Genomic DNA, 27,346 nt, shown 5'->3' with positions numbered 1-27,346 from the left:
AGCGAGTCTGAATACAGCTACCCAGATGGTATTCCTCCCTCATCAGAAGCAAGAAGATCTTTCAGCTTACTTCATGAACTTGGCAAGCATGACCCAGCTCTCTCTGCAAGGCAATTCCTGCAAGCACTGGGGTTCATGGCTTCATGTATTTTGATGATCCCATATGCAAGGCTGCATATGAGAGAACTTCAATGGTACCTCAAGAATCTTTGGTGTCAACACAAACAGGACTTAGACTTGATTCTTCCCCTAATTCCCTGTCTACAAATGGAGTTCCTCTGATGGGTGACAGCCTGTTCTCAGAACAAGGGTCTGCCTTTCCGCCCACCAGCTGCCAGCCAGACTCTCACCACAGATGCCTCAGATGTTGCATGGTGGGCTCATCTGGAAGGCAGGGGTATACAGGTGACTTGGAGCACCATCAGATTCATCTGCACATAAACTTAAAAGAGTTGATGGCAGTGCAGCAGGCCTTGCTGGCTTTCAAGGACCTACTCTACCCTGGGACTCTGCTGATCAGGACAGACAATACCACAGTCATGTGGTACATCAACAAGCAGGGGGGACTCACTCTTACCCCTTGTACAGACAAAGCACGAGACTGTGGTCCATAGCAGCATCCATGGGCATACATCTAATAGCCCAGTATCTTCCAGGGAGGCTAAACTCCTTGGCAGATCATTTGAGCAGACATATTCTGGATCCTCTTGAGTGGCAACTGAACAAGGTCATTTTCCATCGCATCACTCACCATTGGGGCACCCCACAAGTGGATCTTTTCTCCTCTCACACCAATCATCTCCTTCCAACCTTCTGCACCAGGGAATTTCACAACAAAGCTTGGAGGGTGGACGCGTTGTCCTTCCCATGGACACATCTCTCAGTTTATGCTTTCCTTCCTCTGCTTCTTCTTCCCAGAGTGCTGCTAAAGATAAGAGACGAAAAATCAAAGGCTATTCTTATAGCACCAGATTGGCCCAGGCAGCATTTGTATCCCCTTCTTCACAGCCTTTCCCAGGCTCAGCCTTGGCATCTTCCCCTGGTATCAGATCTGTTGGTTCAAGAAGGGGGAAAGTTCCTTTATCCTCATCTTCAAACTCTGCATTTAACTGCCTGGCTAATACTTTAACTCTTTCCCAGCATGTGGTTGAAGTTCTTCATGAGGCCAGGAGGCCTAGCACCAGGAAATCCTATGCAGATAAATGGAAGAGATTTTGCTCTTGGATGCAGGCTAAAGGAGAAGACTCTTCTCATCCTTCGCTTTCCCTCATTCTTGACTACCTAGCAGGATTGCTTAATGGTGGACTTTCCTTTTCTTCAGTCAAAATTCACGCTTCAGCAGTTTCTGCTGATTGTTCTTTTGAGCAACCTATTTTTTCTCACCCCCTGATGAAGCCGTTACTGAGGGGAGTTAGCAATCTTAGACCTCCCAGAAGAGCTCCTACTCCTGCTTGGGATCTTAATTTTGTCCTGGAAAAGCTTACTCTGCCTCCCTTTGCACCAGCTGCCTCTGCAGATTTGAAGTTTCTCTCCTGGAAGACTGTTTTTCTTTTGGCTGTTACTTCAGCCAGAAGGGTTTCGGAGCTGCAAGCCTTAATGGCAGTAGAACCTTTCATTATTTTTAATTCAGACTGGGTTTCTCTGAGAACTAAGGTAGTTTCCAGTTTAACCCTTAACCAGTCTATTCACCTGCCTACATTTTTCAGCAATCCCAAGAATAAAGGGGAAAGGATTCTGCATTCTCTTGATGTGCATAGACAGCTGAGATTTTACTTAGGACTAAATCCTTTCGAAAATCTGAACAGTTGTTGATTAGTTTTGCTCTTGAGGCACAGGGTAAAGCTATTTCAAAACAAACCATCTCCAAATGGATTGCTCATTGTATTCACTTTTGTTACCTGCAGCATGGGAAGGTTCCCCCCTCAGGGTATTAGGACCCATTCTACTAGAGCAGCCTCTACCTCTGCAGTCTTTCTGAGAGGTGTGCGTACTAAGGACATTCTAGAAGCAGCTACTTGGTCTTCTGTCCATACTTTCACAAAGCATTGCAATCTACCTATCAAAATAACCCAACTATTTATTGTTAATTTTCTCCTGACTATAACCAGGTGTATCTCATGTCTGCCTATGTATTCTTTGGTAATACTACTTATGTACTCTTGTTTTACTTGTATTATTGTATCTGATAACTCGGAGCTTATCTCCCTGGGCCTCCACTGAAAATGGACATGGCTCCAGTTGGACTGTCCCGGTCAACAAACGTAAAATAAAATACCTTTGTTTTCTAAATCCAGGGCTGGTTTTGCTGGGCCTTTGTACCATCCCTTAGTCTGTGATGCTTCCTCCTCCCTTACTCTCTTTCCTGGGCTTTGGGAATCAACCCATATGTGAGGACTGCAACAGTGAAACACGAAGAACATAGTACAGTTGTGTGCACCTACCATAAATGTAGATGTTCGAGTGTATTCATTGTTGCAGTCCTGGTTTGCCACTCTCCATTCCCCTTTTTCCTAAGGCACAGACTACATATTTTTATTTTTTGTATGACGTGTCCAGGGTGTTTCCTTCCTGGGCCAGCCTTCTTTTGGGGGCCTCCTGACAGTTAAGGCAAGGAAAACTGAGGAAATGGCGTCGGCTGCCTCCCTTTATACCTGACATTCTGACATCAGTTTTACAGCCGACTTCATTTTACCAAAGACTCTGGTATTCGGGCAGACTGAGGGCTACCGGGAGCCGGATAACCCATATGTGAGGACTGCAACAGCGAATACACTCGAACATCTACATTTATGGTAAGTGCACATAACTGTACTATTACTTAAATTGCTGAGCATTACTTGTAGGTCATTATGACCGACTGCCTTGAAGTATTTTGTTGTTTTGCCGTTAGCAGTTTATTGATTGTGCAGCTCTTTGGAAAAAGTGTATTAAAAGTTTGTAGCCGATAGTATATGTCTTGAAGCTTTTTCCTCTTGCAAGAGAATACAGTTGTGGAAAAAGGTGTGTTCTGTTTGTCCTATTATTGGGACAGTTCTTTCTGGATGTTAACTGGTCCATGCTTATGGTAATAGCTCTCCAAAATGGTAAAGTTTCATGTGAAAACAGACCTTTAAGTAGTGAGCTGAACATGTTTCATATGAGAGAGCAAAACTGTTACTTATGTTTATCTAAGTCATTTATTTCTCATTTTAAGGCTTCTTCCCATCTGCCACAGCAGCTGAAGTTCACAACATCCGATTCCTGTGATCGGATTAAGGATGAGTTTCAGCTTTTGCAAGCACAGTACCACAGGTGAGTTTAAGATATTCACATATTACTTTTGGTTACTGAACTTCATTGCATTTCAAGCAGCTTTTAGGGCTGCAATTGAAAACTAAGCATGACAGAAATTTATAATGTAGCGGTTGTAATATTTACGCCCTTGTGAGGAGGGAATAGTACCAGAATTTGTGTACCTAACTATAGTGGCTCTGTGTAAGTGGTTGGTGGTAGCAGATTTGTAAGGTCTACCTTTGGGCTTGAGTCAGTATGAGAATCGATAGATCATGTCATTGTTGAGCTGAGGGAAGTATCTTGGGAATTATTACATTTGGACAGGATGGAATTCTGTTCTCTCGAAAAAGAAGCGTCTTGGTCACATGTTGCAAGGTATGATCCAGGTTTGCTTGTGGACTTCATAAGAGAACTGCTACGCATCTGTACAGAGACAGCATCATATTGGTGAGCCGTGTAGTTTTGTGTCAGGCCATTCTTTGAGAGAGGTTCCTTTTTTTCTTAAAGAACTTTTTATTAACATTTTTAACAGAAAAAAACAAGACAAAAATGTAACAACCCTATAACTATATACAAAAATCCATAACCCAAATAGCAAAATATTTAAAACATACTAAACTAACAATATTTTTTAAGCAGATTTCTAAATGTAAGCCAGGATTTATAAGAATGCATATTATTTGAAGTTCTTATCCTTAGTAAATAATCAGTTCTTACAAACTATTTTCCTTAAATTAATGAACTCCAAAAATGAGGGTGTACTTTTATTTTTCCAGTTTTTAATTACTTTTCTAGGTATAGCTGCAGTTAGAATAGACCAAAGAGAGGAGGTACTTGTGTCCTCGCAGGAATTGGAACATTAAATAAGACGGGTGATTTAGAAATATTGCGTCTGTCTGACCATAATGCCCAAGTACAATTATTAACTTCTTTCCAAAAGGGAGATATTATCTTACATTGAAATACCATAGCACCCAGTCTGCTTCTATATCCAAGACACCATCTCCAGCACTTAATATTATTGGTTTTCTACACTAAAGCAGATGTTCATCGTGTTTCACTGTTGCAGTCATTACACTTGGGTTATCTTGCTGGCAGGCTACCAGCAGTCGGCCTGAATTCCAAAGTTCTGGTCCGGCGTCAGTTGCTGTTGCCTCTTCCCTGACGTCAGAGCGCCAGGGGTATAAAAGATGCAGCCGACGCCATTTTCTTCAGTCTTTCTTGCCGTGCAGTGCCCGAAGCAAAAGCAATTTGCAAGTGCCGGTCGGCCGACTCCTGAGATTTTCGAAATTGAATTTCAGATCCGAAGTCTTCTATAAAGCTAAGTACCCCGTTGGGGAAACTTTTTTCTTGCTCCAGACCGATGTCAGAAAAAGTTAATAATTGTATTTCTTGTTGGAAGCAAATACCTCATAAGGATTTTCATTCTTACTGTATTCCTTGCGTAGGCCCTGACCACGACATTGCTAGTTGTCGGTTTTGTGCTAGATTTAACCAAAGCACTATTAAGCGTCGGTACGATTTTGCTTTTCAGTACTTTGGCCGAAGGTTTAATTATATAATGCCGTTGGAACAACTGACGACCGGAATTCATAAAAAGCGCAAGGAGAAAGAAAAGGACAGGCATCCGAGGTCCAAAACCGATGACGAAGCCTCTTCTAGGCCAGTCGCTGGTTTGCCAGTGCTCATTGAGACGCTTTCGCAGCCTCTGACACCCGCTACCTCAGAGCCACAGGCCGCCTCCAACTCCCACGTGGAGACAACTAGGCCTCTGGATACTCAAGGTATTGGGCCTTCGGAAACTAATCCCTCAGTTGGGTCCGGAGCCGCTGAGCAGGCATCTGCTTCTGAGGGTGTTTTTAGACCTACACAGCTTTATATCAAGCCAACTTCAGCATCCAAGACAAAGACTAAAGCAGTTTTAAAGACAAGGAAACAAGTACAGAATTCTCCAGCACAGACTTTCATGCCTAAGAAACAGATGCTCAAAATGGCCAAAGACCTAATTACTTTGATCAGGGGTTCCCATCCCCCTCCTGATAAGAGGCCTAGGCAAGATACTGAATATGATTCCTCTGATCAAGTTTCCATTTCCTCTGACTCCTCTTCAGAACAGGGGTACTCTATTCCTCCCTATGAGGATTCTGATGCTGAAGAATCTATTCCTTCAGCTTCTCCTCCTGAGGATTACTCATTTGGGGAAACCCTGCATACCGTAAGGGAGCATTTTCACTGGGAGAGCCAAGATTATTCAGATTCTAAGAAAAGGCTTATAGACTTTCTTCTACTACCTCAGCACAGACCTCTTGCTATTCCACCTGTTCTAGACATTGTAGATGATGTATTTTCAGAGTCTGGCCTGTCTCCCGACTCTTTACCTCCTGCACATGTTAAGCCAGACAGATACTACAGGGTTCCACATTCTCATAAATTTCTATATAAAAACCCTGCTGCTGACCCAGAAACTATTTCTCAAGGTCCCAAAGGGGTCAAGGCTGCCACTGCTAAAATCCCTGTCCCCTCAGATAGAGATTCTAGGGGACTGGACAGATGGGGGAAAGAAGTCTACACTTCTGCTACCTTGGCTGTAAGGGCTTTAAATTGTCAGTTTCATATGCTTAAATATCAGCAATACTTAATGTCTCTGTTAAAACAGAAAATGTTAACAAATTCTGAATGTTCTGAGAACAAGGAATTGCAGGATTTATTGCATGCAGCTGAACAAGTGGGAAAACATACTTTGCAATGTGGTTATGATTCACTGGAGGCCTCTTGCAGGGCCGCTGTAACAGGTTCTGTTATTAGAAGGCATGCTTGGTTAAAGGAACACACTCTGCTTGATCATGTTAAAGCAAAGTTATTGGATTCTCCATTACGGCATGATACTTTGTTTGGTGTTAAGGCAGAAGAGGTGTTGAAGAAAATGGAGGATAAAGCTAAATCTATGCAGACAGTGAAGGATTTCTTACAGGTACAGCCACCCAGATTTAGCAGGAACTGGCCTTCTAAAAATTGGTCCTTTCCCGTGTCAGACAGGCCACAAAGAGGCCGAGACGCCTTAGAGGCAGGCAACAGCCTCAGGGCTCATACAGGCCCAAACAGTGGGGTGCTTCTACCTCCAAAAGCGGAGAAGACAAATCACAGCCATATAGGAAACAGTCCCAATTACTTCCCTCTGCCAATGCCAAGCATTTTTCTCTTGGCAGCACCCTTAGGGGAAAGCTAACACTTTTTCACAAAATTGGCACACGATCACACAGGACAAATGTGTCCTAAACATAGTCTCTCAGGGCTACAGGTTCCACTTTCACACCCTTCCAAAGGCAAAAGGTATGCCAGACCTGCCACACAATCAATGGGCAGAGGCACAAAAACAAGTAACATCTCTCATGGACATGAGGGCCATTCAGCCAGTGCCACAACAGGAGCAGGAACAAGGATTTTACTCAAGACTTTTCTTAGTACCAAGAAAGGACATAGCATGGAGACCAATTCTGGACCTGTCTATTCTAAATACTTTTCTGGACGTACCAAAATTCAAAATGTTGACTCTGCAGCAGAAAGCTTGGCTTGTAACTTTGGACCTCAAAGAGGCATACCTGCATGTCCCAATCAGACAATCTTGCAGAAGATACCTCAGATTCATAGCTGGCTCAATGCACTACCAATTCTCTGCACTGCCCTTTGGCTTATCTACTGCGCCCAGGGTCTTCACAAAATGCCTGGCACCAGTAATTGCATTTTGCAGACAGAGGAATTCAGATATATCCCTACTTGGACAACTGCCTTATTCAAGCAGAGACCAAAGACGTTCTACTAAAGCATCTGGCATTTGTAAAAAGATTACTAATTTGCCTAGGGTACACAGTAAACAAAAAGAAATCAAAACTAGTACCCTCTCAAGAGATAATATTCCTGGGTGCAAGCTTAAATACAACTGCCCAGATGACTTCTCATGCCAGACAAACAAAGGCAACTGACTTCTTACTTTGAAAGCATAGCAACAAAGACCCAGTTATCTGCAAGAAAAATTCTGCAGGCTCTGGGCTGCATGGCCTCCTGCATTCTGCTAATTCCATATGCAAGACTGCATATGAGGAAACTACAATGGTATCTAAAAAGTGTTTGGACTCAACATTGCCACAGCCTGGAATCATTAATTTCACTCATTCCCTGCCTGCAACAGGAGTTTCGATGGTGGGAACAGGCCTGTCACCACAACAAGGGACAGCCATTCACTTTACCCACAGCCAGGCAAACACTAACAACAGATGCGTCAGATTATGACTGGGGGGCCCACATGGCAGGAAAATGTATTCAGGGCACATGGCCCCAAGCCAAAAGCATCTTCACATCAATCAAAAAGAGATGCTAGCTGTACAAAATGCCCTGACAGCGTTCAAGGACCTACTTCATCCTGGACAGCTGCTGATAAAGACGGACAACACCACAGTTATGTGGTACATAAGCAGGGGGGCACACATTCCTACCCCCTCTGCAGGCAAGCCATGATTTTGTGGAACACAGCATTACGTACCTGCAAGCACAATTCCTGCCAGGAAAAACAAATGCTCTGGCAGACGAACTAAGCAGAAACCTCATGGATCCTCACGAGTGGAAACTAGATCCACAAATCTTCAGCATGATAACAAGGAAATGGGGATGCCCAGACATAGATCTTTTTGCCTCCACTCACAACTGCCAACTTCAGAGATTCTGCACAAGGACTTATCACAAACAAGCATGGAAAGTGGATGCCTTGTCATTCAGCTGGAACAACCTTACAGTATATGCCTTTCCTCCACTGCCTCTCCTCCCAAAGGTACTCCTAAAGGTCAGACAAGAGAAGCCACAAATTATACTAATTGCCCCAGATTGGCGACGCCAACACTGGTACCCAATCCTAAGGAGCTTGTCTCAAGGCCCAGCCTGGACATTGCCTCAACTTCCTCATTTGCTGACCCAACAAAACAATCAGATCCTGCACAGCCAACTCAGAACCCTAAATCTAGCTGCATGGCGGATAGTGTAACCATTCAGAGTACACCTCTCTCTAAAGCGGTTATGGATGTTATTTTGGAGGCCAGGAAGCCCAGCACCAGGAAATCTTATGCAGAAAAATGGAAGAGATTCTGTGCTTGGAATCAGGCGCAAGGAATTGACACGCTTGTACCAGATAGTCCTCAGATTTTACAATATCTGACTGAGATGCTGGACAAAGGCCTATCCTTCTCATCAATTAAGATCCATGCCTCTGCCATTTCAGCTCATTACAATACAGAACCACCAATTTCACATCCATTGCTTAGGCAGTTCCTCGGGGGGGGGGGCAAAAACATAAGACCTCCAAGGAGAGCACCAATACCTGCATGGGACCTCAATTTTGTCTTGGAAAAACTCACACTGCCTCCTTTTAAGCCAGACAATACAGCTGAGATAAAATTCTTATCATGGAAAACAGCTCTGCTCCTAGCAATAACTTCAGCGAGAAGAGTCTCAGAGTTACAGGCATTAATGGCTGTGGAACCTTTTATTACCTTCCATCCGGACAGGGTTTCTCTAAGGACAAACCCAACATTTATGCCTAAGGTAGTGTCCACTGTGGCTCTTAACCAAACCATTCATTTGCCTACGTTTTATCCAAACCCACAGAATAAAGGGGAGAGACTTCTGCATTCTTTGGACATACACAGACATCTACGCTTCTACTTGGACAAAACTAAAGCTTTCAGAAAGACTGAGCAGCTTTTAGTGGAATATGCTGCAGGATCACAAGGAAAGGCTATCTCAAAGCAGACTATTTCAAAATGGATAGGACACTGCATTTGTTTCTGCTATTCACATCATGGCAAATCAGTGCCTAAGGGCATTAGACCACATTCTACCAGGGCAGCAGCCACCTCAGCAGCCTTCCTCAGAGGAGTACCAACCAGGGATATTTTGGAGGCTGCAACTTGGACTTCAGTGCACACTTTTACCAAGCACTACCACTTACCTCTTTACTCTACTCTAAATCCAGAGCAGGCTTTGCCACTGCAGTTCTGCAGGGCCTTATAGCCACTCCTAATTCTATTTAGACCCAGCCGCCCTACCCCAGCTTTGGGATTCAACCCAAGTGTAATGACTGCAACAGTGAAACACGATGAACATAGTACAGTTGTGTACCTACCATAAATGTAGATGTTCAAGTGTATTCACTGTTGCAGACCAGGTTACCCACCCACCATACCCCTTCTTTGCTGGGACTTATCTGTACTTCTCTATCCTGTACAACCTATGTGGTGTATTTGCTTGTAGATGAAGGTATTTATGTTGGTGCATACTTTTATTAACAATGTTTTTTTAGCCTACCCTTTTGGGAGCACCTGACATCTGGGGCAAGAAAAACTGAAGAAAATGGCGTCAGCTGCATCTTTTATACCCCTGGCGCTCTGACATCAGGGAAGAGGCGACAGCAACTGACGCCGGACCAGGACTTTGGAATTCAGGCCAACTGCGGGTAGCCTGCCAGCAGGATAACCCAAGTGTAATGACTGCAACAGTGAATACATTCGAACATCTACTTTTATGGTAGGTACACAACTGTACTTTTTTTTCGGTGTAATATAAGCTCTATGCAGATATTTTTATGAAAAAAAAAAATTCCAGTATAATGAAGATCTTGTTTTTAGTCTAGATTTTAAAACTTATTTTTTATTTTCATCTGAGAAAGGTTAATTGTTTGTAGAATAATTCCAAAATGTAATATTTAGATGAATAAGAAAAGGGTCTGAGAATCTTGTACACCTTGGATAAATAATACTTATTAACCAAGTTGTTATTGACATTAATTAAAAATTCTAAAATCATAGGCAAAGATTCCAAATGCAAATCGTATCTCATGTTACTTTTAGTAATATATTCCGTACAAATCTGCAGAATTAACAAGTTATTAAAATCTGAACTACAGCAAGAAGGTTTTCTGCAGAGTGAGATTTATTATAATCTAAGAATTGATACCAGTAAATTATATTATTTTGTTTTAGTCCTAACATTTTATTAAAGTTATATTTCTAAGCATTTATTAGTATAAGCAATAGGAAGTAAAGCAAACATTACATTTTTAGTAATGTAATTAGAGAAAATACATTTCTTAAAAGAAAAGATATTTCTAATAATGGGAACAAAATATTATTTCAATTCATACAATCTTTTTAAAACCCATTAAAACTGTTAAGATGCGTTTTTTGTATAATACACAGTAATACATTTATTGTTACTAAAGTAAATTTTTATCATGCATTGTCTTTCATTTTGACTCATGTGATTTATTAATCCATAATGCTATTACTTTAATAGTAACTGTAGCTATATATAGTTCAGTATTAGGAAAACCTATTCCCCCATCACCCCAACCTCTACAGTACCAATCAGTAAAGATCCTAGATTTATTTGGATACTAAAGAAATTTGAGAAGAATATTAATGACTGAATAAAAAACACATTTTTGGAAGAATTACAATTTTATTTAAAGTTGGATGCTCTTCCATAGTAAAGAAAAACGTTATCCCAATTATTTCTTAATTGTGTAATTTTTTTCAGTAATAAAATTAGCTAACAACATATCTTTACAGTTTGATGTTTATAATACTACCAAGGTATTTAAATGTGCTTTCATGATTAAAATTGCTATTTTTTTAAAGTTTTATTTAACTTTCTTGTTAATCAATAAAGTATTAGTTTGATGATTAAAAGTTAAACTTGAAAGTGTCAAAATGTTTCATAGAACTAACAATATGAATCAATGAAGTTTTTGTTACCAGTTGTAAGAAGAATATAATTTGCCGAAAGTTGAATTTTTGAAACAAGATCTTCTGCCAAAGATAAACCTGTAAAGTTTTCATTTCAAAGACTGTATAATTAGAGCAAACATGAATGGTAATAATGGACATCCCTGTTTTGTACCTTTTCTAATTTTAAATGAGGTAGAGGGAATCATCATCATCAGCCCCCTTTTTCCCATTTTTCTACGTGGGGTCAGGGTGTCGTGTTAACTGTTGCCAACTCTCTCGATTCAGTGCCACACTCCTGCCTTCTTCAACACTCATGCCTGACTGTAGCAGATCTTCTTTCACACAATCCATCCATCTCTTTGCTGGACGTCCTCTCTTCCTCTTACCTCCTTGCTGTCTGTCCCAAATCTTCCTCACCAGATTGTTTTATACTTTTCTTCACGTGTCCAAACCACCATAATCTGTTGTCTTTTTTCTTTTCTGCGATTGGAGCTACTTTGGCTTCTGCTCTTATGTCCTCGTTTCATCTGTCCCACAGTGTGCATCCTACCACACTTCTCAGGCACGTCATTCCATCACCTCTAGCTTCTTCAACTGTTCTGCCATTATTGCCCAGGTTTCTGTACCATACAGTAGTATTGGTCACACCACTGTCTTGTACACCTTACATTTCAGCTTCTTTGGCCTTCTTCTGTCATAGACTACTACACCTGACACTCTCTATGCCAGTTGGCTGCAGCCCCTCTGATTCTAGCTTTGACCTCTTCATTCAGACTTCCCTTCTCCTCAACCACCCCTCCTACATACTTGAAGCTATTTACCTGTTCCACTATCTTCCCTTTTATTTCAATTCTCAACTTCTTCTGATTTCCCCAATTTGCTGCCATTACCACTGTCTTGTCTGTGCTTAGTTTCATCCTATGTGCCTTCAGTTTTGTATTCTATTTTTGTTAACATTTAAACACCTATCCTAGTTTGATAACACAATCAAACAAACTACTTTCTGACAATCCCATTTGTCAGTCTAATGCAACTGCTTAGTTATATGATAAAGTAAATTTTCAAATAGAGCAGTAATGTATACTAAAATAATGACTCAATATTGTTATGGAGTAAGCACCAAGATCTAACATACAATTAAAAATATGTACAAGAAACCCTGCTGTATAATAGCCTTACACTTGTCCTGATCATAACCTAATATGAATTCTCTAAAGAGTTTAGCCTAAACTTAAGTGTGAAGCTGCTATAAGTTTAATTACACACATACGTCTTCTAATACCAGTTTTCAGAAAAGCTTTGCTGCTTATTTCAGTATAAGTTATACATACTGTATATAACCTTTCTTATCACTCATGAAAATAGTAAACAGAACTAGATCACTGTAGCTAATATATATTCATATATGTACCAAGTAAATACAATACACGTTTATAATTAACATATGTACATATTCATAGCTTTAAGACCCTACAGTATGACAGTTAAAATATCCAAATATATATTTATAATTTGTCAAAGTATTGTTATAACAAATTAGAATGTAGAGTAGTATAACTTCTGTGTGAAATTATATCCATCAAGGTCATTTAGTAACTGATTTATTAAATAATGTTATTAAACTGTCATAATTGGGTCTCATGGCATCTGTGATAACCTATGATATCCTGATAACCCTAGCAAGATTCCACATGAGAAGGATATAGTAGTATTTTTATTTATTTATTTACATTTGTTGACCGGGAGAGTCTGACTGGACACAGGTCCATTTTCAGCAGAGGCCCAGGGAAAAAAGCTCCACATTATTATTTGCATTATACAGTTAAAAAAACATAGCATTTAAATATAGACATTAGTCCAGTTAAGGACGCAAGACAAGAAGAAAACAGATGTAAAACAGCTGTAGAGCATAGTACAACTTTAAAATATGGTGACGTATACTAAACATGGTTAAAATGTAGTTGAGATTCATCAGTGAACAATTGATACAAACTGTTTTTGAGTTACAGTAGTATTTGAAGTCTGTTTGGTCTCAGCATCAGTACCCCTTATCTTTTCCAATCCTAGTGCTGAGGTTTGTCAGCAGGAAAATTAATTGGTGACGATAACAAATATCCCTAATTTCAGGTCTTCTCTTATCCCTCCCTGTTCCAAAGCATTCCGTTATCTGAGGCATCTGAGTTTACATGGGGAGTAGTTTCAGGAGGGATAATAGTGCAAGGTGTATGGGATACCTAGGACAGATGCAAGCACATAAATATGAAAAATATGCTTGCTTTGATCAAGGCACTCCACTCTCTTAATCATCTTTGGTCCATGGGACCTCTTGTAGTTTCAGACAATACCACAGTTGTGGTACATATTTAAACAGAGGGAACCAAGTTGTGCCCCCTTTGCAGACTAGACTTGTTTACCTGGGAATATAGCTTCACAACACAGTCTCAGTCTACAGGCATCCTTCATGTCAGAGCAATATTATGTGGCAGACAAGCTGAACAGGGAAGGGCAGACCCTCATGAATGGAAACTGGATCAAATCCTGGAAGACACGCTGATCTATCATTAGGTCTACTAGATGAACTTCCCATTTGCCTCCTCTCTAAATCAGCTGGCAAGGTTCTGCTCCAAGGCTTCATGCTGGAAGGCCTGGAAGAGTTTTTTTTTCTTTGACAGGAATGTTCCTGTATGCTTTTCACCCTTTCAACTGGTATCCTGGGTACTTCTGAAGATTCGGAAGAAATCCCCCAAGATCTTTGTTGTGTCTCCCTTTCTGGCTCAGGCAGGAAGTTCTCCCTTCTTTTGGAAATGGCCAGGGGCAATTACCTCAAGCTTCCTCACAGAATGGATCTACTCACACAAATTTAGGGTGTTTGATATTCCCCAACCTCAATCAACTTCAGCTGGCAGCCTGGATGATAGGGTCTTACTTTCCTTTAGGTGTCTCTTTACTGAGGATGTGCAATAGGTACTAATGGATGCAAGAAAGCCTGCTACTAGAAAGTCAGATATTAGGAAATAGAAAAGGTTTTCTAGTTGGTGCCAACAACAATATAACCAGCACCCATTTAGGGCTAGTTGTTCTCTGGTTTTACAGTATTTGTGAGAGTGATATTCATGTGGTCTTTCTTACTCCTCCAGGGTTCATTTATTAGCCGCTTCAGCATGTCAGCCCATGGATCCTCCTTTTTCAAGGTTTTCTCATTTTATAATGTTTTTGAAAGGTTTTTTTTTTTCCTTAAGAGGCCTCCAAGAAAACCATTGGACCCTTCTTGGGACTTAATGTTGAGTTAGAGAAGCTAACACCTGCTCAGTCTGAACCAGCTAATCTGGCTGATTTGAGGTTCTTAACATGTAAAACAGTAGTACTGCTTGCCCTGATCTCTGCATGAAAATTGTCTGAGTTGCAAGCTCTTATGGTGAGTCAACCCTTTCTCAATTTTCACAGAGACAGGGTTTCTTTGAGAACTAATTGATGTTCTTCGTGTTTCACTGTTGCAGTCATCACACTTGGGTTATCTGACTGCAGGTGGTCCTTAGTCAGCCCGAATACCAGAGACTTAGTATTTATGTGTCGGTTGCTGTCGCTCCAAGACGGATGTCAGGTATAAAAACAGGCAGCCGACGCCATTACATCAGTGTTTCTTGCCAAGGAGCCTGAAGCAGAAGCAGTTCGCATAAGTGCAGGTCGGCCGCTTCCTGAGTTTTTGTTTATGAATTGAATCATCCTGAAGTCTTCTAAAGCTAAGTACCCTGTTGGGGATCCTTTTTTCTTGCTCTAACTGATGTTAGGAAAAGTTAACAATTGTCTTGCGTATGGAAAGCAAATACCACACTGTGATTTCCATTCTTATTGCGTCACCTGTTTAGGCCCAGACCATGACGTACCTCACTGTCAGTTTTGAGCATTGTTCAACACCCAAACTGTTCGTCGTCAGGCCCTATTTGTCGCTAAATACTTTCATTCTCGATCTCCGTATTCCGAAATGGCTTCGGTGAGCCATCCAACTACCGATATTCCGAAAAAACATAAGGATAAAGACAGAGACAGAACACACAGGTCCAAAGCTGCCGATAACTATCCGTTAAGCTAGTTGCCAGTTCGCCAGTACTCAGTGAGGTGTTTTTGCAGCCCCTGATGCCCGCTTCAGTTGATTCGCAGGCCTCTACCGAGACCCGATCGGAGTCCGGTATGCCACGAGACTCTTCGACTATGGAACCTGCAGAAGTCTCTACCTTGGATGGGCAGGCACTGGCTTCTAAGGAAGTTCTTCGTACTACCGATGTTCGACACAAACAGATGAACACTTTCGCGTCTTCAGATGTTCTTCGTGTTCCACTGTTGCAGTCATTACATTTGGGTAATCTGCTGGCAGGTTGCCCTCAGTTGGCCTGAATTCCAAAGTCTTGGGTCCTGCGTCGGTTGCTGTCATCTCTTCCATGACGTCGGGTCGTCAGGGGTATAAAACATGCAGCCGATGACATTTTCTTTAGTCTTTCTTGCCGCGCGGTGCCCGAAGCAGAAGCATTTCGCAAGTGCCGGTCGGCTGACTACTGAAATATTCGCGTTTGAGTTTCAGAACCGAAGTCTTCAGTAAAGCTAAGTACCCCGTTGGGGAAACTTTTTTCATGCATTTTACCGATGTCAGAAAAAGTTAATAATTGTATTACTTGTGGGAAGCAAATACCTCATAAGGATTTACATTTATACTGTATTCCTTGCCTAGGCCCTGATCACAACGTGCCTGGCTGTCGGTTTTGTGCTAGATTTAACCAACGCACTATTAAGCGTCGGTATATTTTTGCATCTAAGTCTTTTGGAAACAGATTTGACTACCCAGAGATGTCGTCGGATAGCAATCCGACTACCGGAGTACATAAAAAACGCAAAAAAGGACAGAGAAAGGCAGTCGAGGTCCAAAATCGACGACGAAGCTTCTCCTAAGCCAGCCGCCGGTTTGCCGGTACTCAGTGAGGCGCTTTTGCAGCCCCTGATACCCGCTACCTTCGAGTCGCAGGCCTCTACCAACACCCATGTGGAGTCCGGCATGCGGCAAGATACTCAAGGTATTGGACCGACGGATGTATCTCCCTCGGATGGGTCCGGAGCCGCTAAGCAGGCACCAGCTTCTGTGGGTGTATTCAGACCTCAACATTTTTATATCAAACCGACGAAAGCTGCAAAACCAAAGGGAAAGACACCTTCTAAAACTAAACAAAACGATGCCTGAGCCACGTGTACAGGCCTCTATGCCTAAAAAACAGATGATCAAAATGGCTGAAGACCTTATTACCTTGATCAGGGGTACCCATCCCCCTCTAGATAAGAGGCCTAGGCAAGACATTGACTGAATCTTCAGATCAGGTTTCCATTTCTTCTGATTCCTCGTCTGATCAGGAATTATCTTTACCTCCCTATGAGGATTCTGATGCTGAGGAGTCTATTCCATCTGCATCTCCTCCTGAGGATTATTCATTTGGCGAAACCTTGCATATTTTGAGGGAGCATTTTCACTGGGAGAGTCAAGACTTCTCAGAATCAAAAAAGAGGCTCAGGGATTTCCTCCTTCACCCTCAGCACATACCTTTAGCCATTCCCCCTGTGTTAGACATTGTGGATGATGTTTTTTCGGAGTCAAGCCTGACCCCTGACTCTTTACCTTCGGCTCCCAGTAAGCCTGACAGGTATTACAGGGTCCCTGACTCTCATAAATTTTTATTTAGAAACCCTGCTGCTGATCCTGAAACTATTTCACATGGTCCAAAGGGAGTTAAGGCCTCAACAGCAAAAACCCTACCCCCTCCGACAGAAATTCAAGGGCGCTGGACAGATGGGGAAAAAAGGTTTATACATCTGCAACCTTGGCAATTAGGGCCTTAAACTGTCAATTTCATATGCTGAAGTACCAACAGCATGTTATGGGATTGCTGAAACAGAAAATGATAATTTCAGAATGTGCAGAAAATAAGGAATTGCAGGAATTATTGCATGCAGCTGAACAAGTTGGAAAGCATACTTTGCAATGTGGTTTTGATTCTTTAGAGGCCTCCTGCAGGGCCGCGGTTACTGGATCTGTGATTAGGAGGCATGCCTGGTTAAAGGAACAAAATTTGCCTGATCATGTTAAAGCTAAATTGCTAGATGCACCTTTACAGCATGATTCTCTGTTTGGTATTAAGGCAGAAGAGATTTTAAAGAAAATGGAAGACAAAGCTAAGTCTAAGCAAACTGTTAAAGATTTCTTACAAGTTCAGCCACCTAGATTCAGTAGACACTGGCCTACAAAAAATTGGTCCTTTCCTGTGTCAGACAGAACTCAAAGGGGCAAATCCAGACGCCCTAAAGGTTCCAGGTACCAGGCTCAAGACTCATACAAGTCAAAGCAATGGGACGCATCCACCTCCAAATCTGGAGGAGATGAAGCGCAAACCTACAGAAAGCTATCCCAATTACTTCCTCTGCCTACACCAAGCACTTAACTTTTGGCATCACCCATAGGGGGAAAATGAGCACTTTTTGCTCAAAATTGGCAGTTAATAACCCAGGACAAGTGGGTACTGAACATCGTATCACAGGGATACAGATTCCATTTCCACACTCTGCCAATGACAAATGGTTGGCCAGACCTGCCAAAAAAACAATGGGCAGAGGCTCAGAAACAGGTTACGTCCCTCATGGATATGGGGACCATTCAGACAGTACCAGAACAGGAAAAAGGACAAGGTTTTTACTCTACTGTTCTTGGTACCCAGAAAGGACAAGGCCTGGCGGCCAATACTGGATTTATCGATTTTAAACACATACGTGGACATTCCAAAATTCAAAATGCTCACTTTGCAACAACTTTTGCCCATGCTGGGCAGGAATGCTTGGCTGGTGACTTTAGACTTAAAAAAAGGCATACCTGCATGTCCCAATAAGACAGTCGTGCAGAAGATGCCTCAGATTCAAGGCTGGCTTAATGCATTACCAATTCTCTGCACTGCCCTTTGGCTTATCTACTGCACCCAGGGTCTTTACAAAGTGCCTGGCACCAGTAATTGCATTTTGCAGACAAAGAAGTATTCAAATATATCCTTACATGGACGACTGTCTCATTCAAGCAGAGAACAAGGACACCCTTCTACGACACCTGGCGTTTGTGAAAAGGCTTCTAGCATGCCTAGAGTACACAATAAACAAAAATAAATCTCAGCTGGTACCCTCTCAAAAGATAACATTCCTGGGTGCAAGCTTGCATACAACTGCCCAGATGGCTTACCTCTCGCCAGACAAACAAAAGCAACTGACTACTTACTTCAAACTGATGGCAACAAAAACCCAGCCTTCTCCAAGACAAATTCTGCAGGCTCTGGGCTTCATGGCATCCTGCATCCTACTAATTCCATATGCAAGACTGCATATAAGGAAACTTCAATGGTACCTAAAAAGTTTATGGCGTCAGCATTCACACAGTCTGGAAACAATGATTCCTCTCATCCCCTGCCTGCAACAGGAGTTTCTATGGTGGGCACAGGCCTGTCACCAAAACATGGGACGGCCCTTCACTCTTCCCCCTGCCAGCCAAACCTTAACAACAGACGCATCAGATTATGCCGGGGGAGCCACATGGCAGGAAGATGCATTCAGAGCATAAGGGCAACAAATCAAATGCATCTACATATCAACCAGAAAGAGATGCTAGCTGTTCAGAATGCCCTGACCGCCTTCAAGGACTTACTTCATCCAGGACAACTACTGATAAAGACAGACAACACCACAGTCATGTGGTATATAAACAAGTAAGGGGACACACACTCTTACCCCTTTTGCAGATTAGCCATGGCAGTGTGGGGACACAGCTTTGACCTACCAAATAAATCTTCAAGCCCAATTCCTGCCAGGAAAACAGAACACTCTGGCAGATGATTTAAGCAGAAACCTTATAGATCCTCACAAGTAGAAACTAAATCCACAAGTATTCGGCATGATAACAGAGAAATGGGGGAGCCCAGACATAGATCTATTTGCCTGTCCTCAAAATTATCAATTGAAAAGATCCTGCACAAGGACTTATCACAGACAAGCATGGAAAGTAGACGTCCTATCCTTCAGTTGGAGAAACCTGTCCGTTTACGCCTTTCCTCCTCTGCCTCTTCTACCCAAGGTCCTCCTAAAAGTCAGACAAGCGAAGTCAAAGATGATGATAATTGCCCCGGACTGGCCCCGCCAATACTGGTACCCAATCCTAAGGAACTTGTCTCAAAACCCAGCTTGGATCTTGCCTCAAAGACCACTACTACTGTCCCAGCAAAACAATCCGATCCTGCACAATCAACTACAGACTCTGAACCTGACAGCATGGCTAATGATGTAATCATGCGAACGACACCTCTCAGTAAAGCTGTGATGGATGTCATTTTGGGAGCCAGAAGGCCTAGTACTAGAAAATCTTATGCTGACAAATGGAAGAGATTCTGTGCTTAGAATCGAGCACAAGGAACTGATACAGCAGAACCACATATTCCTCAGATATTACAATACTTAACTGAGATGCTTGACAAAGGCCTATCTTTCTCATCAATGCCTCTGCCATTTTGGCTCATTACAATACAGAGCCACCAATCTTTTCTCGTCCTTTACTAAAGCAGTGTCTTAGAGGAGCCAAAAAGCTAAGACCTCCTAGAAGATCACCATTACCTGCATGGGACCTCAATTATGTGTTGGAAAAGCTCACCCTGCCTCCATTTGAACCAGCCGCTACTGCTGATATAGAGTTCTTATCATGGAAGACAGCTCTGCTACTAGCAATTACTTCAGCAAGAAGAGTTTCAGAGCTACAGGCCCTCATGGCTGTAGAGCCTTTTATCATATTTTACCCAGACAGGGTGTCTCTGAGGACAAATCCTATCTTTATGCCTAAGGTGGTTTCCAGTGTGGCTCTTAACCAAACAATTCATCTGCCAACTTTTTATCCAAATCCGCAGAACAAAGGGGAGAGAATTCTGCATTCCTTGGACGTACACAGACAGCTAAGATTCTACTTGAGCAGGACAAAAGCTCTAAGAAAAACTGAGCAATTACTAGTGTCTTATGCTGCAGGATCAGAAGGAAAGGCTACCTCAAAGCAGACATTTTCAAAGTGTATAAGCCACTGCATCCGTTTCTGCTACTTACACCATGGTAAACCTTTGCCCAAGGGCATTAGTTCTCATTCCACCAGAGCTGCAGCTAATTCGGCAGCCTTTCTCAGAGGAGTGCCAACCAAAGACATTCTAGAGGCGGCAAATTGCAGTTCTCTTCACACCTTTACAAAGCATTACCATTTGCCTCTCTACTCTAAGTCCAGGGCAGGCTTTGCCACTGCAGTGCTGCAGGGCCTTATAGCCGCACCCAATGCTTTTTAGCTCCAACCTCCCAACCATAGCTTTGGGATTCTACCCAAATGTAATGACTGCAACAGTGAAACACGAAGAACATAGTACAGTTGTGTACACTTACCATAAATGTAGATGTTCGAGTGTATTCACTGTTGCAGTCCAGGTTACCCTCCCGCCATCCCCCTGTCATTCTACAGTTTATCTTTCCTTCTCTATCTTCTACAACCTATGTGGTGTATTTGCTTGTAGATGAAGGTAAAGTTTATGTTGATGCATGTATATATGTATGTATATATGTATATATATATATATATATATATAATATTGCTACCTTTTTGGGGGCACCTGACACCGGGGGCAAGAAAAACTAAAGAAAATGGCGTCGGCTGCATGTTTTACACCCCTGATGACCTGACGTCATGGAAGAGAAGACAGCAACCGACGCAGGACCCAGACTTTGGAATTCAGGCTGACTGAGGGCAACCTGCCAGCAGATTACTCAAATGTAATGACTGCAACAGTGAATACACTCTAACATCTACATTTATGGTAAGTGTACACAACTGTACTTTCTCTTTAAAACTACAGAGTTTCTAAGGCCAAGAGTACGCACTAGATCTAAAAAAACGACGACCAAAGTGCTTGCACCTGCTCCCTTGTCACAACATCAAATGCTTAAAATGGCAGAAGACCTTATTTTGCTGATTAGGGGAAGTCAGCCTTCCCCTGCTAAGAGAAAAAGAGACCTGTCCCCAGCAGCTTCAACAGACCTAGAGTCCGACTCTGAGGTATCTGATTATGAAGACGTGCCCTTATCTACTTATGAGGATTCAGATGCAGTGGAGACCATTTCCTCTGCCTCTTCTCCAGAGGATTTTTCTTTTGGTGAAACCTTGCATACTTTATGAGAGCATTTCCATTGGGAATGCCAAGACTATCCTCAGTCCAAAAAGAGACTCAGAGAATTTCTAGATTTGCCACAACATAGGCCTTTAGCAATATCCCCCAGTCCTGGAGGTTGTGGATGATATCTTTACGGAATCCAGTTTAACTCCTGATACTTTACCCCCTGCTCCTAGGAAACCAGACAGGTACTACAGAGTACCTGACTCTCACAAATTCCTTTTCAAAAATCCTACTGCTGACCCAGAGATGGTCTTCCAGGGGTCTAAAGGTATCAAAGCAACTACAGCTAAGAATCCCACTCCTTCGGACAGGGATTCCAGAGCTTTGGACAAATGGGGTAAGAAGGTGTATACCCCTGCAACTCTTGCCATTAGGGCTTTGAATTGTCAATTTCACATGCTGAAGTACCAGCAACATATTATGGAACTTGTTAAGCAGAAAATAGCTACCTTTACAGACTGTGCAGAAAATAAAGAATTACAAGAGCTTATGCATTCTGCAAGTCAAGTCAGCAAGCATACATTGCAGTGTGGCTTTGATGCCTTAGAAGCATCTTGTAGGGTAGCAGTCACTGGTTCAGTACTGAGAAGGCATGCTTGGCTTAAGGAGCAGACCTTGCCAGACCATGTCAAATCAAAGTTATTAGGCGCTCCTTTGAACAAGGACAATCTATTTGGCAGCAAAGCAGAAGAGGTTCTTAAAAAGATGGAAGAAAAAGCTAAATCTATGCAGACAGTCAAAGAATTCTTGCAAGTACAGCCTCCTAGATTCAGTAGGCATTTCCTCCCTCAAAACATTGGTCCTTTCCAGCCCCCTCAAGGCCATGTCAAACTAGACCTAGGGGAAACAGACCCCCCCAGACTACAATCTCGGGGTATGCAGAGATCTAAGCAGTGGAGTGCCTCCACCTCTAAAGCAGGGAGTGCTAAGCCACCCACTTACGGAAAGAATTCCCAATAACTTTTCAACTCCACTCCTCACCTTTGCCCAACTGCTTGTGCCCCTAGCAGGAAAGCTTGCCCTTCATGCAAAAAACTGATTTCTATCACCAAAGACCGATGGGTCCTCAACATTTTATCCCAGGGGTACAGATTTTACTTCCACTCTCTGCCAACCCCAAAAGGGTTCCCAGACCTTCCTCCAAACCAGTGGGCAGAGGCACAAAGCCAAGTTCAGTCCCTGCTCTTTATCCGGGCAATTCAACCTGTTCCTGTGGAACAAATAGGTCAAGGATTCTATTCCAGACTTTTCTTGGTGCCCAGAAAAGAAGGCTCTTGGCGCCCAATCCTGGATGTTCTTCGTGTTTCACTGTTGCAGTCATCACATTTGGGTTATCTGCTTGCAGTAGCCCTCAGTCGGCCTGATTACCCAAGTCTTGGCTCCTGTGTCGGTTGCTGTCTCATCTTCCATGACACCAGGTAGTCAGGGGTATAAAGCATATAGCTGATGCCATTTTATCAGTCTTTCTTGCCGTGCAGTGCCCGAAGCAGAAGCAGTTTGCAAGTGCCGGTTGGCCGACTCCTGAAATTTTCGTTTTCGTGTTTCAGAGCCGAAGTCTTCAACTAAGCTAAGTACCCCATTGGGGAAACTTTTTCTTGCTCTAAACCGATGTCAGTAAAAGTTAGTAATTGTATTTCTTGTGAAAAGCAAATACCTCATAAAGATTTTCATTCGTACTGTGCTCCTTGCCTAAGCCCTGATCACGACGTACCTCGCTGTCAGTTTTGTGCCTTATTTAAACAACAAACTATTCGTCGTCAGTATAGTTACGCTTCTAAATATTTTGGTACTTGGTTCAACTGCCCAGATATGGCTTCAGTAAGCCACCCGACTACCAACATTCTGAAAAAACGCAAAGATAAAGACAGAGACAGACCGCATAGGTCCAAAGCTGCCGACGACACTTCTCCTAAGTTAGGCCCAGTTCGCCGGTACTCATTGAGGCGCTTTCGCAGCCCCTGATACCCGCTACTTCAAGTTCGCAGGCCTCTACTGAGACCCACTCGTATGCTGCGAGATGCTTCAACTATGGAACCTGCAGATGCCTCTACCTTGGATGGGTCCGGAGCCGCTGTGAGCTGCTGAGGGTGTATTCAGGCCTACTGACTTGCATATTAAACCAACGCCATCTTCTTCTTCAAGGCCTAAAACTCGATCCATGCCTAGAAAACAGACTTCCAGCCCGCATGGTCAGGCCTCTATGCTTAAAAAACAAATGATAATGGCTGAAGTCCTAATAACTTTAATCAGGGGAAGCCAACCTTCCCCCTCTAAGAGACCTAGGACTGAGTTTATTTATGATTCTTCTGATCAGGATTCTGAAATTTCTGTTTCCTCTGATGACCAGGATTTACCATTATCTACCTATGAGGATTCTGATGCAGAGGACTCTATTCCCTCTGCTTCACCTCCAGAGGATTTCTCTTTTGATGAAACCTTGCATACTCTTAGGGAGCATTTTCACTGGGAAAGCCAGGATTACTGTGACTCTAAAAAGAGGCTGAGGGATTTCTTACTCCTGCCCCAACACAGGCCTTTAGCTAGTCCCCCTGTACTGGACATTGTTGATGATGCCTTTTTGGAGTCTAGCTTGGCCCCAGACTCTTTACCTCCTGCTCCCAGAGAACCTGATAGATATTACAGGGTTCCTGGCTCTCACAAATTCCTTTTTAAAAATCCTACTGCGGATCCTGAGACCATTTCACAGGGACCCATGGACATGGCTACTACTGCCAAAAATCCTACCCTCTCTGATAGAGATTCCAGGGCGCTGGATAGATGGGGTAAGAAGGTATACACTTCTGCAACCTTGGCCATTAGGGCCTTAAACTGCCAGTTTCATATGTTAAAGTATCAGCAGCATATTATTGGATTGCTTAAACAGAAAATTATGTTGATTCCTTACTGTGCTGAAAATAAAGATTTACAGGATTCAATGCATTCTGCTGAACAAGTTGGAAACATAGTTTGCAATGTGATTTTGATTCAATAGAGGCATCTTGCAGGGCTGCCATCACTGGGTCTGTACTTAGAAGGCATGCTTGGCTTAAGGAGCAATCTTTGCCATATCATGTTAAAGCTAAATTGCTGGATGCTCCCTTAAACCAAGACTGTCTGTTTGGCAACAAAGCAGAAGAAGTACTTAAAAAGATTGAGGAAAAAGCTAAATCTATGCAAACTGTTAAAAGTTTCCTACAAGTACAGCCTGTCAGATTTAGTAGGCATTGGCCTTCTAAAAATTGGTCCTTTCCTGCCTCTTCCAGACCTTCTCAGTCCAAACCCAGAACCAGCAGAACACCCCAGCTTCAGTCCTAAGGTACTCAAAGGACTAAGCAGTGGGAGGCTCCCACTTCCAAAGCAGGGAGTGGTAAGACTCTCCCCTATGGTAAACTGTCTCAGTGACTTAACTTTAAATCTTCCAAGCCCTGCACTACTGACTGTTCCTTTAGGGGGGAAAGATTGCCCTGCTGGCAAAAAATTGGGAACTCATTATCCAGGACAAATGGGTTTTAAATAGTTTCCAAGGATACAGATTCCACTTCCATTCCTTACCAACCCCAAACGGTTGGCCAGACCTTCCCCCAAGTCAGTGGGCAGAGGCTCAAAAGCAAGTTCTCTCTCTCTTAAGCATCAGGGCTATTAACCCTGTTCCGGAAGAAGAATGGGGGGGCAAGGTTTCTACTCAAGACTTTTCCTGGTACCTAGAAAAGGCAATTCCTGGCATCCTATCTTGGATCTGTCTGTCCTAAACACATTTTTGGTAATCCCAAAATTCAAGATGCTAACTCTTCATCATCTGCTTCCCATGCTAGGCAAAGATGCCTGGTTGGCAACACTGGATTTAAAGGAAGCCTACCTGCACATCCCAATAAGGGAATCTTGCAGAAGATACCTTCACTTCAGAGCAGCCTACATGCAGTATCAGTTCTCTGCACTGCCCTTTGGCTTATCTACTGTGCCCAGGGTATTCACAAAGTGCCTAGCTCCAATCATTGCATTTTACAGGCAAAGAAACTTTCAGATATACCCATACCGGGACGATTGTCTAATTCAGGCAGAAATCCGGGACATACTATTACATCATCTGGCATTTGTAAAGAAATTGCTAACTTCTCTGGGGTACACCATAAACGAAAAGAAGTCGCATCTTGTACCCTGCCAAACAAATTATATTCCTGGGAGCAAGCTTGAATACAACTTCCTAGATGGCCTACCTTACGCCAGAGAAAAAAGTTCATTTGACAGCCTACTTCAAACAAGTGGCCACAAAGACCCAGGTATCTGCAAGGAAAATCTTGCAAGCCCTGGGGTTCATGCCCTTCTACATTCTACTAATTCCATATGCAAGACTGGATATGAGGAAACTACAGTGGTATCTAAAAAGCCTATGGTGTCAGCATTCTCAGGATCTAGAGTCAATGATTCCTATCATACCTTGTCTACAGATAATGTTCCTTTGGTGGGCAAAGGCCTGCCACCAAAACAAGGGGACTGCCATTCACTCTACCCCGTGCCGCCCAAACCCTAGCAACAGATGCATCAGACTATGCATGGGGGGGCTCACTTGGCAGGACAGTGCATTCAGGGCAAATGGAACCCAAGTCAAATGCACCTGCATATCAATCCGAAAGAAATGTTAGCTGTACAGTATGCTCTGACAGCCTTCATGGGCCACATTCTTTTAGGTTCATAGGTTCATACTAGGCTCTGCCCTAGGGCATTTATAAGCCTAGCCAGAGTGTGTTTGGCTTTCACCACTCATTTTAAATGAATTTTGCTATGCCCTTTTTCGAGGTTAGTATACTGTGCCTCTGTCTAACAGTGACACAGAAGTGATACCCGGGGTAAACCTACGCTCTCCCATCCACTCATCAAGATTCCTCTTGAAGAGAGTCAATGAGGGACTCTGCCTAACCTGGACTGGGATTTTATTCCAGAGCGAAGGGAGCTTCTGGGTTATGAATCTGTCCCTCCAGCATGTCCTATTTATTTCAGTGCTGAGGTTCAAGTCTCGAGCGTAGCTCGATGGGATTTGGATTTTCTGAGGTGCAGCATGTCCATTAATTCCGGGTTGGACATGGCTTTATACGTCAGACACAGATCGCCTCTGAGCAGGCGGTATGCCACTGAGTAGAGCTGGAGTTTCTTTAACTGGCCAGCATATGGCATCTGTTTGAGCCCCTTGATCCTCTTGGTGAGGTACTTTTGGGGTCTTTCCAGTTGCTGCAGGTGTCTGGTAAGGTACAGCCCAAATGGGGCATTGTACTCAATTATGGGCCTGATGAGGGATGAGTAAAGAGGCACGATGACCTCCCCTGATCTAGATGTGAATCCCTTCATGATTAGGTGGGCTATATAAAATGTTTTTCTAACCACTTTGGCCACGTGGTTTTCAAATGAGAGATTGCTATCAACTTGGGTCCCCAGGTCCCTAATTACTTCTTCCATACTTAATGGATTACCACCTATGTGGTAATTTGTGGGCACTTTGTTTTTGCGAAAGGGGATGACTATACACTTTTTGACATTTAGCTTGAGGCCATGGCTCTGGCACCACTTGTCTGTTTCTATGAGGCCCTTTTGTAGGATGCTTGTGTCGGCTGGAGAGTCGATTGTGGCGCTTAGTTTGCAGTCATTTGCGAACTTGGTCAGCCACAGTCCTTCCGTGTTGGCCTGTACCTCCCGAGAAATATATACAGAACAAGAGAGGTCCCAGGACTGAGCCTTGTGGGACGCCACTTGTAACTGGTTTGGAGTCTGACATGGCTCCAGCAATTCTAACCATGTGGGTTCTGTCCTTGAGCCAGTTTGCAACCCATCTAGTGACATAGGGGTTTATATTTAAGCTGGTGAGCTTATATAATGCCCGAGTGGGGTATTGTATCGAAGGCTTTTGCGAGGTCCAGGTAGGCTGTGTGGACCACCTTCCCCTCGTCAATAGCCTTGGTGACTGTTTCAAAGAAATCAACCAGGTTTAAGAGGCAGGATCTGCCCTTAACAAAGCCGAACTGGGTAGGATCCAGTGTCTGTAGGTCCCCA

General features: G+C 43.0%; 1 protein-coding gene across 1 annotated transcript in view; it reads left to right on the top strand.

Annotated features, from left to right (window-relative positions):
- The first annotated feature begins 3,127 nt into the window (after positions 1 to 3,127).
- Positions 3,128 to 27,346, top strand: part of TLE5 (TLE family member 5, transcriptional modulator) — a 489,246-nt gene continuing 465,027 nt past the window's right edge. The window contains exon 1 of the mRNA XM_044054792.1: positions 3,128 to 3,291. Within this exon, the coding sequence (XP_043910727.1) occupies positions 3,128 to 3,291 (164 nt within the window). The remainder of the gene's footprint in view (positions 3,292 to 27,346) is intronic.

The sequence above is a fragment of the Protopterus annectens genome, chromosome 13.part0 (genome assembly GCF_019279795.1).
Source record: "Protopterus annectens isolate FY-2018-M chromosome 13.part0, PAN1.0, whole genome shotgun sequence".
Taxonomy (NCBI): domain Eukaryota; kingdom Metazoa; phylum Chordata; order Ceratodontiformes; family Protopteridae; genus Protopterus; species Protopterus annectens.
The sequence above is the reverse complement of the archived record's forward strand: the minus strand, read 5'-3'. Positions and strand labels throughout refer to the sequence as shown.